General features: G+C 35.1%; 2 protein-coding genes across 5 annotated transcripts in view; both read right to left on the minus strand.

Moving 5' to 3' along the window:
• The window catches only part of LOC131540825 (NACHT, LRR and PYD domains-containing protein 12-like), a 34,351-nt gene extending 33,161 nt beyond the window's left edge, over positions 1-1,190 (minus strand). The window contains exon 1 of the mRNA XM_058776083.1: positions 1,111-1,190. Within this exon, the coding sequence (XP_058632066.1) occupies positions 1,111-1,160 (50 nt within the window). The 5' untranslated portion in view covers positions 1,161-1,190. The remainder of the gene's footprint in view (positions 1-1,110) is intronic.
• A 536-nt stretch (positions 1,191-1,726) lies between these two features.
• On the minus strand, positions 1,727-17,726 carry LOC131541731 (uncharacterized). 4 transcript variants are annotated; one of them, XM_058777665.1, is made up of 6 exons: positions 17,530-17,666; positions 16,878-17,285; positions 15,059-15,106; positions 5,377-5,652; positions 4,959-5,264; positions 1,727-2,965 (listed from the first exon to the last, which is right to left on the minus strand). In XM_058777665.1, exons 2-6 carry the CDS (start codon positions 17,032-17,034, stop codon positions 2,685-2,687), a joined length of 1,068 nt encoding a protein of 355 aa, XP_058633648.1. In that variant the 5' UTR covers positions 17,035-17,285; positions 17,530-17,666; the 3' UTR covers positions 1,727-2,684. The 4 variants fall into 4 exon arrangements, with proteins under 4 accessions (XP_058633648.1, XP_058633649.1, XP_058633650.1 ...); XM_058777668.1 differs by having other exon boundaries at positions 2,754-2,858; XM_058777666.1 differs by lacking the exon at positions 15,059-15,106.
• Positions 17,727-18,682: the final 956 nt, after the last annotated feature.

Consider the following 18,682-nt stretch of genomic DNA (forward strand, 5'->3'; position numbering starts at 1 on the left):
CAATATGAGAAACAAAACCAAAAATTAAAATTTAAGGCAATGTATCCCTTCAAATGTGTTACAGTCTTCAACCCCATTACACCTAGTCACATTAATATTTTTAGAAAAATATAGGCAAGACAATTAAGAACAAAATTATTTCTTGCTGATTACCAACTGACATGTTAAGGGCTAAAACACTAAAATTGTGGTTTTAGTTCTGTAAAATATTTTTTACAGAAATAAAGAGACTGTAGACACACAATTTGTGTATTTTTAGCTTCAGTCCTATAAAAGTGTGAAAATGATGATAAATGTTACATTTGTTATCATTAAATTGTTATCAGGACACAAGAGCAGTAGGTAGATGTTTGTTTTATAACGATTTCTGTGTAAAATCCTCTTTAAACCAATCCCATTTTGTCCGTTACGGGGTTGAGAAAAAAAAAAAGTTGAAAAAAAAAAAACTCAAATTGATAAAAGGTCTTTAATGCCTGAGGTGGGAAAATTATGTTTTGAATATGACATATTAAAATATGATGAATATTTTTTGGAGGTTTGATATGTGCCTAATGATGTGGGGTATTTAGCAGTTGAATCACATGTAGTTGAAAAACATGTATATTCCAAGTTAAAATGTTACCGAATCCCAGGAATGACCCTCCTGTCAATGATCAGAAGGTCTGTTCCTATTTTTTATTTATTTATTTATTTTTAAGTAGGAGCACTAGTGTTCCTGAAAAAAAATGTAAGCATAGTGTCCTCAAGAATGTAATATCAAAAACTAATTGCAAAGGTTTTTGCAAAGTAATATGTGCAAATTCACACACAACGTATATTTAATTTGGCCAGAATTGCACATGCTTGTCTAAATATACAAGAAAGTTTAGAGAAAATATTAAAATATGTTGTTAATAAATGTTATTATAGATTATAAAGTGTTTTATAATTAAATACATCCGAAAGGTCCCCAAGCTATAGTCCCCCAGTGAATTCTAGCCATTTCCACCACTGCAAATACCTAGTATAAAACAACTTTTAACTTTTAATTTTAACTTGCCACACACACACACACAACGATGGCCTTCTTTCAGATAAATAGGTTATTAATATAGTATACATTCAAAGTACCTGCATCCTGGAGAAAGCTCTTCATCTCGAGGTGTTTGTGTGTGATCCATGATGAAGACCCTCGAACACTTCTGAGTGAGATCTCCACACTTTCTGTTCACTCAAATACAAGATGTTAGTCTAATGTTAACACAAATACTAATTTGAACCGCAGACAACACGAAACAGCAACGAAACCACTTCATTTGCTTAAAAATTGAAGTATTAAACATCAAAAACGCACGTCCTTCAGGAGACATATGAGCGCGGAAGTCACCTGCGGTTGACGTTTGAACCGAAGCATCCTTCCGGAGCTTGTTTCGAGAATAAAGAGGCGGGCCAGATGATGCCTCAACTCGAAGCTTAGAAATCAGTCATACAAGTAATATGGAGAATAAAGATCATTTGGAATTTGGAAAATATGCATATGCGATTTATATATGTATGCATTGTTCTTCTGTTCACATTTGTGTACATTATTCTTCTATCTGTGAAATGTGTGGTGGCTGCTTCTTCGGACGGAGCGTCTTTCTCAGGCTTTTGGCTGCTTTATGTTTTACTAACCACCAGATGACGCTGTCTTGACTCTCGAAGCTTTGAATCTTTTCCCGGAACAATCAGGCTTCATCATGAGGCTTCTTTTTTATTATTGTACAAATACAAAAGCAAAAACACAAGTCAGTAACTTACAATAGACATTAACAACAACAACAACAAACTATTAACAACCAGGGGGAAAAAAAGTCCTCTTTCTATTTTTTTTTTCTTATTTGCCTCTCTCCCTTTAATATGCAACACACAGTTAAATACAGATTGACAGGGTCATACAGGAGCAGAGGCATCACAATCGGAGGGAAAAGGGGGACGGAGGATGAGAGGGGCCTCATAGAAAAACATGTGCAATGGGCCCCGAATCCATAGCGACTCCGCTGCTTTCCAGTTCCTCTCAGTTATCAACAGCCTGCACAACCGTGAGAAGAACTGTCACACAAACAAGTCACATCCCGACTATTCGAGGATGTAAAACCTTGAGTAAAAGCAATCATTTCTCACTCCTTAATACAGGTCCAACAAGACAAATTCATAATGTAACTTTGATGTAATGTAACAAAGAAAAACAGGGATAAGGCGGCTAAGAATAAAAGAAAAACAACATACAGCAGTTATGGAGAAACACAAAAGAGGCTATGTGCATTTCTACACTCACACATTCTCAATGGTGACTGAAAATAAAGAAAGTGAATGGTGACTGATAATAAACTCAGGAGGAGACAGTAAGAGGCCACTAAAAATCTGTTATTTATCATTATATACATACATTTGTTATTCTCATGAACTACAATTTTAAATCAATTAGAAATATTAATATATATTTGTGTAAATAATGTCTTATATGAGACGTAATATTAAAAGTCTCGCATCTATCTACATTTAGTGCTCTCCATCCGCAGGGAACGTGTGTAAACACACAACTGAGCTCACAATAATTCACAACAGTGTTCAAAACGTTCTGTGCTCCCAAGATGGCAGTTTTCATATTGTGTACCTGTGCATCAAACAAGCATCTGCCAGCTTCATGAATGACACTCTAACAATCATGTTTCTGTGTTTGAGTCAGTTTCATTATTAGAATGACTGTAATCGTTCATCCTCAGGTTTGAGTGTTCATAGATCTCTTCTCCAGGATAAAAAGGATGAGTTGAATGCTTTTGGTCACTCTCCTGTACGGGGTCGTGATCTGTAGTTTCCTCTGTGGGTGATGCCTTCTTCTTACGGCATGAAAGAATGAGAAGAAAGCAAATGAAGAGAGAGAAAGATAAGATCAGTCCAATGCGAGCTCGTTTCTCAGTGTCGCTGTCCTCAGTTTGGTTTCCTCCTATTGCAAGAAATTAAAGAACAGAACTAGCACTCAGTATTTGTTTCTTTTTTTAAAAGTGTATTTTCATTTTAGGAAACTTTGGCTTTTATTTCATTATATTTCATAGCTTAATATGCTTTATAATCAGTGGTGAAATGTAATGAAGTAATAATACTTAGTTACAGTAGGCCTACTTAAGTATTTTTTGGAAGTATCTGTACTTTACTTGAGTTTTTATATTTCAGCCAACTTTTACTTTTACTCCACTACATTTCCTAATTAAAATGTATACTTTTACTCTGATGCATTTCCCCAAAGCATATTCATAACTTACTACAAAATAGTCAGAAGAACACGGACTGCAGGAAAGCAGGTTTGATGAATCAGTGGTCTGACGCTCGCAAGTTAGACTCCTAAAAACAACTTTGCTCATGTTGTGCAAACAAGTGAGCGCATAACCACGGATGATTCATTTTCCACTCAAGTCGAGTCTGGGGTGTGCGATATACAGTGCTGCTTGAAAGTTTGTGAACCATTTAGAATTTTCTATTTCTCTGCATAAATATGACCCAAAACATCATCAGATTTTCATACAAGTCCTGAAAGTAGACAAAGAGAACCAAATCAAACAAGTGAGAGAAAAATATTTTCTTTGTCATTTATTTATTGAGAAAAATGATCCAGTGTTACATATATGTGCGTTGCAAAAGTATGTGAATCTTTGCTTTCAGTATCTGGTGTGACCCCCTTTTGCTGCAGTAACTGAAGGTGAAGTTTCTTGTAAATGCTGATCAGCACAATAACATGTAGGAGTTCTGAAACTCTGTGATGTTGGTGGGTTTCCCCCAATTAACTGCTTGCTTAGGTCCTTCCACAACATTTTAATTGGATTAAGGTCTGGACTTTGACTCATTAACATTAACTTTGTTCTTCTTTAACCATTCTTTGGTAGAATGACTTGTGTGCTTGTGGTTGTTGTCTTGCTGCATGACCCACGTTCTCTTGAGACTCTGTTCTTAAACAGATGTCCTGACGTTTTCCTTTAGAATTTGCTGGTATAATTCAGAATTCATTGCTCCATCAATGATGGCAGGCTGTCCTGGCCAAGATGCAGCAGAACAGGCCCAAACCATGACACTGCCACCACCACCATGTTTCACAGATGGGATGAGATTCTGAAGCTGGAATGCAGTGTGTTCTTTTCTCCGAACATTATAGCTTCTCATTTAAACCAATAAGTTCTATTTTGGTTTCATCCATCCATTAAACCGTTCTCCAATAGTCCTCTGGCTTGTCCACATGATCTTTAGCAAGCTATTTTCTTTTTGGAGAACAGTGGCTTTCTTCTTGCAGCTCTGTCATGCACACCATGGTTGCTCAGTGTTCTCCTGATGGTGGGCTCATGAACATTAGCCGATGTGAGAAAGGCCTTTAGTTGCTTAGAAGTTACCCTGGGAACTTTTGCAACCTCGCAGACTATTACATGTTCTGCTTTGGAGTGATCTTTGTTGGCCAACCGCTTCTCGGGAAGGTAACAGTGATCTTGCATTTCCTCCATTTGTACACAATCTGTCTGACTGTGGATTTGTGGAGTCCAAACTCTTTAGAGATGGTTTTGTAAACTTTTCCATCCTGATGAGCAACATCAACTCTTCTTCCAAGGTCCTCAGTGATCTCTTTTGTTTGTGACATGATTCACTTCCACAAACATGATCAGACTTTGAAAATTCGAAAGGGTTCACAAACTTTCCAGCAGCACTGTATCTTCTGCGATAATAGGGTAAGTGTTGTTGTAATGATGTGCGATCTGACATTATCAAGTAGGCTATATCACCAAATCACACACACAGAGTTCACGCACGTTGATTTATTAGTCTATTAAAACTCAAAATTCCAGGCATTCTAAATTGTAGACTTTCACTTTAAACCTAACTGAGAACTAACAATATAATAGACATTGCACATAACGATATATCAAGTACATAAATTCATATGAATGATGAGGTCTTACCGTTGACATGCAGCATGTAGGCGTGTGGGTATCCTTGAGTATTTCCCTCCTGAACGAAGCAGCGGTATAATCCCGCGTCTCTCTTCTGGACACCAGTGATGGTCAGAGACACATCTCCGTCTCTGAATCCGTCGTCTGTCAGCGATACTCTTTCCTCATAACCTGGGTTTGTGGCTCCATTTTCAGTGAAGTGAAGAGTGTGTTGTTCATTATGGAGCCACGTCACATCCCTGACGCCGCTTTGAGTGTCTGCATAACACGGGAGAGTGACGTTTCCCAGCTCGACAGCTGTCACGTTTATAGCAACTATGGGGAAAACAATTTAAAACTTAACATATATTACTCACAGTAAGTTCAACTACTCGTGCTATTTAAAGAATGTTCTAAAGCGTCTCTAATGTGAGGCAAACAAACTCACCTACAACCTCCAGGATAACTTGCCTCTCAAAGCCGTCACAGCTGCACATGTATTGCCCCAGGTCATTATATTTTGCTGACTTAAGAAATAGAGAGTAGTTTTTTTCATGTGTGACTGCAAATCTTTCCTTAAAACGTTCTGTTACAACACATTTCTTCTTTTGGCATTCAGCAACAGTTGCTTTTATGGGGAAGGTCTTCCTCCACACGACTTTTTCACCGCAGCCGCAGGGAAGTGATGTCGGGTGATTCAGAACCACAGAAACAGAGGAAACACCTGTGAATATAACAAAAATTGTATAGAACTGTCATAAATACCTCACAATCACATACAATTTCCTGAATCTACAAGATGTTTATCTTTTAAAAATAAATAACAAAAATTATAAAAACATAATAAAAAGCTTTTAGTTTTTTAAACTTATTATTTACATTTAGTCATTTAGCAGATGCTTTTATCCAAAGTGACTTACAAATGAGGACAATAGAAGCAATCAAAATCAACAAAAGAGCAACAATATGCAAGTGCTATAACAAGCCTCAGTTAGCTTAATGCAGTACACATAGCAAGGTTTGTTTTTTTAATTATATAATAAATTAAAAGAAAACAGATAGAATACAAAAAGATTAGAAAAGCTAGTGTCAGTTTTCTCTTCTTTTTTTTTTTTCTTTTTTTAAGAAAACAAGCAGTAGGGTCATTCTTCATTTGTGGTGGCAAGTGGTGGCCCTCTACTTTACAACAGTTGAAATAAACTTTAAATACCAATAAATCATAAAATGTTTGCATGTTTGTATTCTGTAGGTAAACAGAATTTGTGCACTGTTAATATTTACATTTATTTGTTTTAAAAGACATGTTTAATTGAGTTTTAGAGATTGCATTTGTAACAAAATATGGAGGAGTGGTTAACAAATAAAGTGGTTATATTGTGAATATAGATCTTATTTAACGTAAAATTTTATAAAATTGTTTTAAAAAAAAAACACATATTTTGTTATATTTAAGAAAAAAGTTGTGTCCCCCAAATTCATGTCTGTGGTGTTACAACAATAGATGTCACCCCTTTAAGAAAATGGAGAATGCTATTTGGACTACTTCCTGTGTGTAAAGGTCACTGCAGGTGCTGTTGATCTGAGGGGTGCATGGGGAGTACATTCTTTCTTATTAATTTTCTTAAGTTAGCTACATTTCTGACAATTTCATGTGTCGCACTTTATTAGTGTCTGTGATGTTGTTGATAACTTGCAGATCTGACATATTTTAATCAAAATTTCAATAAATACATACTTATTAATATTTCCAAAATGTCCCCAGATCTTGAAATCATCATGATAGCAGCCTCCATTTTAGAAAAGTCTGGATTTAGGCTGATTTGTCTGTGGTGTTACTGTCTTTCCTGGTAACACCACAGAGCTTATAGTAACTTGCAATATAAAATCTGTGGTGTTATATTACACTGTAAACCCGAACAGTACTACTAACTTATAAAGATTAAGAACACTGCACTTAAAGCCTGTTAAATCGTTGATGCAACTTATAACAATTACATTTTTTGAACGAGGAATTAAGTTTTATTTTTGTGTGGCTCAATATTTTTGAGTAAACCCTTCTACTTAAATGATTATTTTTAAGTTTACTGAGTGACGTAAAGTGACGTCACAACGTTACTCTAACCGACGTTATCAGAAGAATCCATTCAACATGGCGGATACTCGCAAGCGACCGGAGCAAACTTAATGGGAAGACTTGTAAATAAATCAAAACATTTGTGAACATTTCTTATTTGCTTTTTGAATGTTGTAAAAATATCATGATAAAGTAATGTTTTCATCCTTGGGAAACGCTATTTTTACACAGCGCTGTAAAGTGTGGCATTTCCCTAGTGCTTGAGCATTGAATGCTATTTTAGCGTCACTGCTTATAGTATAATGTTAACGTAAAAGTAGGGCACTAATGTTAACGTTATCCAGCATTATTTCAGTAAACGCAGTCCTACGTTTTGAATGCCGCTGCTGTTTACTGCGATGTTTAGGGCTGCGTTTCCCAAAAGCATAGTGAGCTAACTTAAGTCGATTGTTGAGACCATTGGTAGCAAATGTTTCTTCGATCAGCTTTAGACATACGATGCTTTTTGGGAAATGGAGCCCTGACAAATGTGATTTTATTTGGTCTGTTTTTTAAACAACTAGCTGCTAACAGTATTAATCCAAAATTAGTTTAAGGCTAATACACAGACATGAATTTTGCAATATATTGGATATTAAACAAAAGTAATCTACAAATTTGTAGTAAACCTTTACAAACTTTCTTTAACCCTCATCCGTCCCTCGGGTCAAATTGACCCGAAACTGATTCTCAAAGATTTTTTAAAAATCGAGCGTTGATCGCTTTGACCCGAGACTCCATGACTTTAGTCGCACTTGCACCGGGAACACACACAAAAAAATTGGAGCGGATTCGAATATGTTTAATGGGTGTAAAAAAGTGACAAAAGTGTCCCTCGTGGGTCAATTTGACCCGGAGCCAAAAAAGACTACAATTCATGAAAAAACTGCGGCTTTTTTTAATTGAGTTTTGTCACACTTGAGCACGGAGCACACACAAAAAAAATTTGAGTCGATTCGATGATTTTATGTGGGTGTAATAAAAAAATGTAACCTGGCCATAGGAATTTGACCGCCCATAGGAATCAATGGAAAGTCTGAGGGGGGGGGGGGTTTACCATACAAAATCTGACACAATCCAGGAAAGATGCATACCCAAATGAAGGGCTGATACTGCAGAATATCCCCAATGCAGAAAAAACTCACATATCCATACACACAGGCACACACACACACACAAACACACACATGGTACACACACTCCCATAGACATACATTATAACATAAATAATGTTTCTGCTGGGAAATGAATATCATTTTGACTTTTTTTTGACCAAACACAGTTAAATTTGAATGATGAGGTGAAAACCAATCATTTGATATAATTTTTATATTTTTAAATTTATCTTTTATATTTATTACATATTTATGAAAATGTATGGATATGAATGTGTTTAGATTAAAATACAGTATAAATTTATATATCTTTTTACAAAATATTGTTTTACAATGCTTTTATATATATCTGAAAGCCTTGAGATACATCTGAAAGCTAAATGAAGCCTCAAAGTGGTGTAGTTTTCAAGATTTAACTTTCTGAGCTCAGTTGAGAATCTCCATAGGGTTCAATAGGCCCATCTGGTGGCTGAAACTATAAATGCAGTTTTTTGTCATTTTTCCCAGCCAGATGGCCTCAGAGACATTCAGTGACCTAGTTCCTGATGGATAATGATGTTTAAAGTAGAAATTGTGTCTTTGTTTGTTTTTTTTTGGTGAAAAAATGTATGCAAATATGCTAATTTTCATGAAAAAATCTGGAATTTATGGAAAATAAAAAATAAAAATCTCCAAAAATTATAACAAAACCTACATAAATAATTAGAAAAAAACTTAATTAAAGAAAAAAAAAAAACATTTTGGACTGAAAAAAAAGGTGTAACGTTGAGGGTCTTCGGGTCAATTTGGCCCACGAGGGACACTTTGGTTATAGGGTCGGGAGGGACGGATGAAGGTTAATTGCAGGCTGAGCTGAATGCTGAATACTAAAAAGCAGGCCTCAACACTTAAGGTAACTTCTGTTGAGTTGAAGAGCAAGTTTTGTGATGTCTCCTCACAAAACAGGATACAGACTCAGCCTTTTCTTTTCTACATCTATTGTTGGTTATTAACTAGCTTGTGCGTGTTTGTGGTTTTCTAGGTTTGTGCTGACCAAATCAGAGAAAGCAGCACACACACTAGCAAGATTTCACAGATGCTGCATGACATTCTAAAAGTTTGATCTTCAGGTGAGTGCAAATTCACCAACATTAACCACCTCCATCACTCTCTTCACTGTATGTAAAATAAAGTTGGCCTGCTTGTTTAACATGCTTTTTTATTTTTATTTTTTATTTTTTCTCATGATGTCAACAAGAAATGAGCCCTCCGTGCTCTCCCAGTGTATGTGTGTGAGGAGAACTGTTCTTCAAGACATAAAATGTAAGTACTGAGTGCATTAATAGAACTGTCGTTGGCAGTAAACATACAGTTGAGGTCAAAAGTTAACTTACACCTGGCAGAATCTACAAAATGTTCATTATTTTACCAATATAAGAGTGATCATACAAAATGCAGGTTATTTTTTTATTACTGACCTGAATAAGATATTTTACATAAGACGTTTACATATAGTCCACAAGAGAAAATAATAGTTACATTTATAAAAATGACCCCGTTCAGAAGTTTAGATCCCCTTGATTCTTAATACTGTGTTGATACCTGAATGTTTTTGTTTAGTGATAGTTGTTCATGAGTCCCTTGTTTGTCCTGAACAGTTATACTGCCTGCTGTTCTTCAGAAAAATCCTTCAGGTCCCACAAATTATTTGGTTTCCCAGCATTTTTGTGTATTTGAACCCTTTCCAACAATGACTGTATGATTTTGAGATCCATCTTTTCACACCGAGGACAACTGAGGGACTCATATGCAACTATTACAGAAGGTTCAAACACTCACTGATGCTCCAGAAGGAAAAACCATGCATTAAGAGCCGGGGGTGAAAACCATTTAAGATCATTTAACTTATTTTGTCTTCTGGGAAACATGTAAGTATCTTCTGTAGCTTCAGAAAGACAGTACTAAATGGAAAGGAAAAAAAAAAAAGATAATATTTACGCAAAATCAGAAAAATGTACACATCTTCATTCTGTTCAAAAGTTTAAAATAATGTTCAAAATAATTTGTGGGACCTGAAGGATTTTTCTGAAGAACAGCGGGCAATTTAATTGTTCATGACAAACAAGGGACTCATGAAAAACTATCACTAAACAAAAACACACAGCTGTGGATCATTCAGGTAACAACACAGTATTAAGAATCAAGGGGATGTAAACTTTTGAACGGGGTCATTTTTATAAATTCAACTATTTTCTCTTGTGGACTACATGTAAACATCTTGTATGAGAAATATCTTATTCAGGTCAGTACTAAATAAAAAATAACATTCATTTTGTATTATCCCTCTTATTTTGGTAAAATAATTAACATTTTGCAGATTCTGTAAGGTGTATGTAAACTTTTGACCTCAACTGTAAGTGACCACAACTGTCTACTTTTAGTCTCTTAAGTTATGTTACAGTTTTACCCTCTGTGTGGGTAAAAGTTGTGATGAGATGATCTTCCAGTGTGTCTGACATTCAGAGATACACAGTCACAAGGTTTTTAAAAAAAAAATGCTGAATAAAAAAATCCTCAATTGAAAAAACCTTTTTTTACTTATTTATAATTATTGTTAACTTAAAAATACTGAGTTGCTTAACCTAAATTTTTGAGGTAATCTGTGTCTACAAAAACTGAGTATTCTGAACTTGTCGGGTTTTACAGTGTACATCTGTGGTGTTACTTCAAAATGACATAGACATAAGTGGCTGTGTCACCAGTGTTTGATTGAAATTATTTAAAAATCAAAACGTTCATAAGCTTTTATTTTAATGGATATAGCTTATTAAACTAATTTTAAATGCATAGCAATACATTTTATTAGAAAAAGACAAAAGTATTTTTACAAATTTTGCGTCTCATTTGCCACCCCAATTGAAGGATGACTCAGTAAATGAATAGAGTTCACATATCGCGTCTATTGCGTGCTCAAGTTCGTCATTTCAAATGTAGAAGCGTGGCAGGCACGCTCATAACGGAAGGCCAAAAAGGCCAAAAACATGTGAATTTTAACACGTCAACAATACGTATGTCACACATTAAATATGTGTTGTTTTCGCGTGAAAAATCAGCACGTTGAATATGCCTTAAAAATCAGTTTGAACGGGTCAGTGTCATTAGCCGCTTTTCCACCGTCGGGCCAGAAGCTCCGCTGTGCTTCACTAAAACCCACCCTTCACACGCCTCTCTGGAACAACGTCACGCAACCCCATCGTTTCATCAACAAAGAAGTTATCAGAAAACTAATCAGAAATAAGTCACTGGAACTAGGGCGATAACAAAACGAACATGATAAAAGCGGCTGTTTGTTTGCATGTTTTGTTAGATTTAAATCCAATAGCCTATTAAGTGATACATTGACCATAATGAATTAATTTATCAGGATTGAAAATTAGTCACAGAAATAAAGCTATTTCACAAAAGAACGAGGACAAATAGGCCTACTTATTCAATAGAGTCTGTTTCTGTTTATTTGTAGTCACCGTATACATCACGTTAAGTAAGAATAATTTTTATATTTTTCCATCAAAAATGCTCCCAAACAAAAAACGTGATATATTTTTATGACACACGGAGCTAAAGTCTCGAGACGAGACTTATGACAGATAAAATATGTTAGTAAATAAATACACGATTGTTATAGAGAATGAGAAGCTGACGTCTGGTTTCTTCAAGCGGTCGTATTTACCATGTTTACTATGGTAATGTTAATGGCTAGCATGCATAATCTTTTGCATCGCTTCTAAATATTTCTTGTATGGTGATCATAATCCACATCGGATCAAGTCATTTCAAACACTCGCTGCTGTCTGAAAGTGAGTTTTGAGCTAAAATTATTTTAAAAGTCTTTAATGCTGTTGTTAGCTGTTAACTTTATGAAATGATCTGCAGCGCTGACGCTCTCAAGACGCGGAGAAACTCCGCCTTTGTTCATAACCACTCCTCTAGTCCTAGTTGGCCCGCTTTGGCACAAGGTTTTCGTCGGGCCAGAAAACCCCAACCGTTGGCCCTGAGGAAGCACAGAGGAGGCACGATCAAGCCCCGGACGTGACAGTGGAAACGCGACTGGCTCTGGCACGCACTAGCACGCCCGCTTTTGGCCGACAGTGGAAACACGGCTATTGGCTGCTGAAGACTTGGGTCGAAAGCATTTATGTGAGCTTAGGGGGGTGTACCATTCATAGACTAGGCTACCACCATTTAACATGCTATAGATCAGTTTATTCAGCCTAATTAGTTTGTCTTTTTTTCCTTTTCTTTTTGTGTATAGCTTATAGAAATAATATATTTAGATTGCGGTTTTAGGAAATATTACATAATAAAATTCTCATTTTTCTCCACTAATACTTTTTTTGTGAATAAACACATTAGTGGACATTCTAGTTTTAACAGTGATCAAACTTAAGTTATCAAAGTATGAACATTTTGTGGGGAAATCAGTTACAGTTGAGGTAAAAACAAATTCAGTCCAACCCAGGTACAGTTGCAAAACTGCAAGCTGTGGACATTCTTGCAGGGCCTGTTGGAAGTGATTGATGCACTGCAAACCGTAATTAATATTTTGCTACAGTAGCTTCCTGTCAATTGGTTCTATTGTAATTTGAAAATAAAACGATATTTTTTTTTTGTTAATGTATTATTGACTCATTTTATTTGGTGATAATTTTTAGGTGAATTTTTTGGTCAAGAAGAGGTTTCAATAAGCGCCACCTGCTGGCGATAGCTGTAAATGTAAGCACAATTAAAGCTCATGTTGTTTTCCAAAGAGAGAGTCTGTATCTTAAACCTGTATTGATTGCTTACCTCCACTGTAACTGATTTCCCCACAAAATGTTCATGCTTTGATGTTAACTTAAGTTTGATCACTGTTAAAACTAGAATGCCCACTAATGTGTTTATTTACTAAAAAAGCATTAGTGGAGAAAAATGAGGAAATTTTATTTTTATGTAATATTTCGTAAAACAGCAATCTAAATATATTATTTATATAAGCTATACACAAAAAGAAAAGGAAAAAAAGACAAAATAATTAGGCTGAATAAGCTTATCTATAGCATGTTAAATGGTGGTAGCCTACTCTATGAATGGTACACCCCTAAGCTCACATAAATGGTTTGAGCCAAGTCTTCAGCAGCCAATGACACTGACCCCTTCAAACTGATTTTTAACATGTATTTCAGGTGTATTCCACGCATATTTCACACATTGAATATGCATATTTAACTTGCTGATTTTTCATACTTTAACAACACCTATATGTGAAATACGTGTTGTTAACGCGTGAAATACGCGTATTTAACGTATTAAAGTTTACATGTTTTTGTCCCTTTTGGCCTTCCATACGTCCGCACCGCATCAAAATGAAAACATTTCAACTTTTCAGAATGCCGCAAGCGCACCACGGGTCATGTGACAAGAACCACCGGTGGGTCCAAAATTGCATCAAAGTTAATGTAAAAGATTAATAAGTTGCGGAACAGTGAGCTACACATATATGGTATCATTTGAAAATAAAATAACATAATTAAGTCTGAATCCCCCCCACCCACAAATAAGCCCTCCCCCTCGTGAAGATGACCTAATATTCATATTCGTATCACTCAAACTTACCAAACATTGATCAGTCATATATCAAATGAAAGCTCTCATTCACCAAAATGTGATTATGTAGTTTATTTATTTGATCTAACACATTACAGAGAATAATTATCGAAAGAATCATGACGATGAAAAGCCCCTAATCAGATCTGTCCAAAGAAACCTCGATCAAACTCCTAGACCAATCAGATGCAGAGTTATGCCTTGTGCACTGAATGCGAAATGGCAACCGCCCCTTAGCGCGCTAGTAGCTAGCTCGATGCAGAGTTGTGATACTTTGGATTTTGAACAAATGCAATAATAATTATGAATTATTCCACTCGTGTATTAAAATTTAAGGTATTTTGTGAAAAATTTGACGATTTTTATCCATTTAGCCCAATGTATGTGGATAAGGGACTGTTTTAAATTCATGTATGCCTGATCTGGCAGAATGGAGACCCCTGGTGGACATATTGCCTCTCTTCAATTAAATATCCAAAACTTTTTTTTTTTTTAAATGATACAAAGAAAATTATTTTTTTGCCTGTTTATTGGCACCTAGTGGAATCAAAAGAAACATTCTGTAGGGATATGGACCAAACAGATTTTAAATAACAGACTTTCAAATAAAAACTTAATTTATAAAAAATCAAAATTAGATTTTTTATTTGTGTTTATCATAGAATTATGAAAAAATACTATAAAAAATATTATAATCCACCCGTGTGTTAAAATTTAGGATATTTTCTATTAAATGAGACCATATTTATCAATTTACTCCAATGTATGTGAGTAGGGTGCTCTTTTAAATCCAGGTATGCCAAAATCAGTAAAAAAAATAAAAATATGCTGCAGAGCTGAAGTGGTTAAATTTAGTAGCAGAGCTACTGCAAGCGATTTTCAGTGCTGGAAAACCATTTATCCTTTGCTGAAACTTCCGCGTCTTCATGAAGAGCGCAGGTCATGGTTGCTTAGCAATGGCAGATGCCACGGAGCTTTGGAAAAAAGGAGAAAGCGGAGCGCCTAGCGTTTTCCACGCGTTTTTAGGCGCGACATGTGAACTGCCCCTTACTGTGCGTTCACACCAGACGCGACTTGCGCGAATAAATCGCGCTATTCGCGCGTAGTTGGACGCTTGAACATTTTGAGTTTACTCGCTTCATTCGCGTCTGGTGTGAACGCACCATTATAGGGTCAAATAATATATATATATATATAATATATAATTTTGCATGAAGGCATTCTTTAATTATAAAAAATATTAAATTGCATTAAAAAAATAAATAAATAAAGTGACCTACCAGTTAGAAGTAGTGCAAGAATCCAATAAATCGTCATGACTACATGCACTGAAAGAATTTAACAAACATTTTCATATTAGTCATACAGGACATTTTGAAGTTGGTTTTGTGACTCAAACGCTGAATAAATAAGCTTTCCATTGATGTATGGTTTGTTATGAAAGGACAGTATTTAGCTGAGATGCAACTATTTGAAAATCTGGAATCTGAGGGTGCAAAAAAATCTAAATATTGAGAAAATCACCTTTAAAGTTGTTCAAATGAAGTTCTTAGCAATGCATATTACTAATCAAAAATGAAGTTTTGATACATTTACATTAAGAAATTTACAAAATATCTTCATGGAACATGATCTTTACTTAATAAAATAATGGTCCAGATCACTTGTAGTTCCTCCGGGCTGACAAGGTAATGCTTAAGTAATTAGTGAGGGGTTGACATCAATTTCACAAGTAATTTAATACGTTTTTAGACATGTTATAACATATATAACAGTATACTGTTGTGATTAGTAGCCTAATTAATTGGCTATTCTTTATTAATTGGTCATAGTTATCAATGTGGATATTTTTATTTAGTAATTACTGAATATCTAATAGGGAATTACTTCTGTCTTAAATTTGCTATTCTTACTGCTTAGTTAATATTGCTTCCATATTAGTTAATAGCATTAAGTTCAGTGTTAATGTAGTACTACCTATTACTTACTTACTGCATAGTTACTTATTAACAACGGACCATTGTTCTAAAGTGTTACCCATATTTCTTGGTAATGCCTTCTTTGTTGCTGCTCTCCTGGGACTTGTAATTAATATTCATGAGCCAACTGAATGATGATACTTCGAAATTTTAATAGATGATAAACTGAAAATGTATAGTTAAGAGAAAGAAATGAATATTTATTATGTAAATCAATCACATCTGGCCAATGAGCCAATGTCTGGGCCACAAACCTCCTTCAAGAAATGTGTAGTCTTATGCATATAAGGGGAACTGTTTTTATTTATTTATTTATTTTTTTGTATTCATATTAATAGAACACTAATGTATGTTACTTATACCTTACTTTGCAAAATAAACCTGTGTGATGTAATAATTCATAGACCTGTTCCTTTTGAGCATTTATTAGACCACTCAAATATTATCACTTGATTTGTCAGTCATTGTTCAACTAAATTGTCAAAATGCAAATTTCCATAGAATATTTTGTGTTTTGCTTTGTACTGACACAGTTTTAAAACAAAAATTAAATTAAAATAAATAATAAAAAGATATCTGACATTTATTTAGGTAAGTTTACCCAACGGTCAAAATTCTCAAGTTTTGTCCAATAACAACTAAATAAGCAAATAGAATTCTATGACTTGATTTGCCAGTAATTACTCAACTAAATTGCTAAAATGCAAATTGTGTTTTGTTTTACATTAACCGTTAAAAAAAAAAAAATCGAATAAAAATAAATAATACAAATATATTGGACCTATTAATTTTATTTTATGTACTCAGGGGTCAAAATTTAAAATTTTGTGCAATAACAACTAAATTAACAAACGTTTTATAATATATTAGATGATGCTTCAACTCACTGGGCTGCTACTCTTTCAAAAGGTACTAATATGTCACTTCAAGTAATAATATGTAGATTATTATTATTATTTATTTAGGAGTAAATAAGGTGCAAAGGATTTGAAAGTGCACCGGGTTTGACAGCTTTTCTACCTTTTTTTCGCTGTGTAAATAAATACACACTGTTCGGGTGGCATCCTCCCCTAAATAAAAATACGACTGTATAAGATTAATAATAAAAATATCACGATACCTGTTTGCATCAAGTGAGATGAGACTCGGTTCTGTCTTAAGCTCCCATTAAAAGATGTCCCAGGGGTGAAGCGCAGTAAAATACCATTTTTTCTTCTTTTTTTTTTGGAAGAACACGTGACTTCGTACACTTCCATAATGTACTTAAAGTGCTCCATTTTCGCACACTAATTTTACTTTATAGGCTATAGCCTACTGTAACGGTGGCCGCCGCCCTAGCTTAGATAGCTTAGGATAGCAAAAACACCTGTTACCATATTAAATTTACAAAAAACAGTCAAAGAAAACTGTTCACAAGGGGAAGATTTATTCCACGATGTCCATGAGAGAGAAAAAAAACAAGCAAAAAAAAAAAAAACAGTTCAGCGCTTCAGTTAAACTTTGAAATCCGTGTAGAAATTGCGTCACGCTAAATCAAGTTCCCAACACAGGCAGATTCGTGTCCACAATCATAAATTGTCCATAGAAAGAGAGAAAAAAGAAGTTAGTTAAGGAAAAACATCAAACAATTTTAGAGCAAACAATAACCATTAAACACTATGTAAATACAATAAGCGCATCTAATGTGCGGAAGTGAATGTTGTGTGAGTGTGTGCGTGTGTAGTGAATGAATGAATGAGTATGAGTGTGTGTATTGGCGGCTTGGTACTGACCAAGTTTGCAGTCATAAAAGGAAACTGGAGAGTGTTGCTGGTTTTGTCCGACACCAGGACAGGTGGAGCAGCCATCACTTGTCTTCAGAACAGTTTTACTAAAAGCAGATGACGCTTGAAAGTCAAGTGAACTCCGCGACGCACCAGACATCGCTCACAGGAAGCAACAGTTCAACAAGCGGCAGTCTTTCCACTTCACACGGTAATCCCCTCACTCACTTTTTTCTTTCTTTCTTTTTTTTTATTCGTTTTATTTATTAATGCTTGAACAAATACAGAACAGAAGTGCCACGGGTATACACAGGAAAAAATAAAAGTACATATTAATGTATAAAGTATGTATAAAGTAAACTATGTATGTATAAAGTAAACAAATAAATAAATTAAAATAAAATAAAATAATGAAAGGCCTTACTAAATCACAATAACTTCTCGCAATACACTTTTCAAAGCAACGGTGAAGAAGCATCGCCTCTGAATGATGGGGGGTAGGGGTTATATATATATATAGGGGTTATATATATGTTTTTTTTAATTAAAAGGATTTCTATATTTTATCCACTCAATAGTCTACAATATAATAGCCATATAAACGTAGCATAATTATAATAATAAAACGATATTCAGTGATATTGGCTGTGCAATATCGACTTTTGTGATTGGCCAATATCGGCAGACTGGAGCCAATGGAAATGCTTCTCCTTTGGTGTGCGTCTTATTCATCTGAGAACTTCAAAGCAGACCGCTTGAGGTAAATTATCCGGAAGAATACAGAGGTAAAAATTCAAAATGTGGAGGCTTGTTTAATAATATATGATAGACTGACAGTTAAAGGAACACTCCACTTTTTTTGGAAATAGGCTCATTCTCCAACTCCCCCAGAGTTAATAAGTTGAGTTTACCGTTTTGAATCCATTCAGCCGATCTCTGGATCTGGCGATAGCACTAGCATAACTTAGCATAGATCATTGAATCCGATTAGACCAGTAGCATCAGCGTTCAAAAATGACCAAAGAGTTTCCACAGTTTTCCTATTTAAAACTTGACTCTTCTGTAGTTATATCGTGTACTAAGACCGGTGGAAAATGAAAATTTGCGGGGGACTACTTTCAGGCGCTGCGTAATATCACTGCGCCTGCTGCGGCCATGGTAC

This window comes from Onychostoma macrolepis, chromosome 05 (genome assembly GCF_012432095.1).
Source record: "Onychostoma macrolepis isolate SWU-2019 chromosome 05, ASM1243209v1, whole genome shotgun sequence".
Lineage (NCBI taxonomy): Eukaryota > Metazoa > Chordata > Actinopteri > Cypriniformes > Cyprinidae > Onychostoma > Onychostoma macrolepis.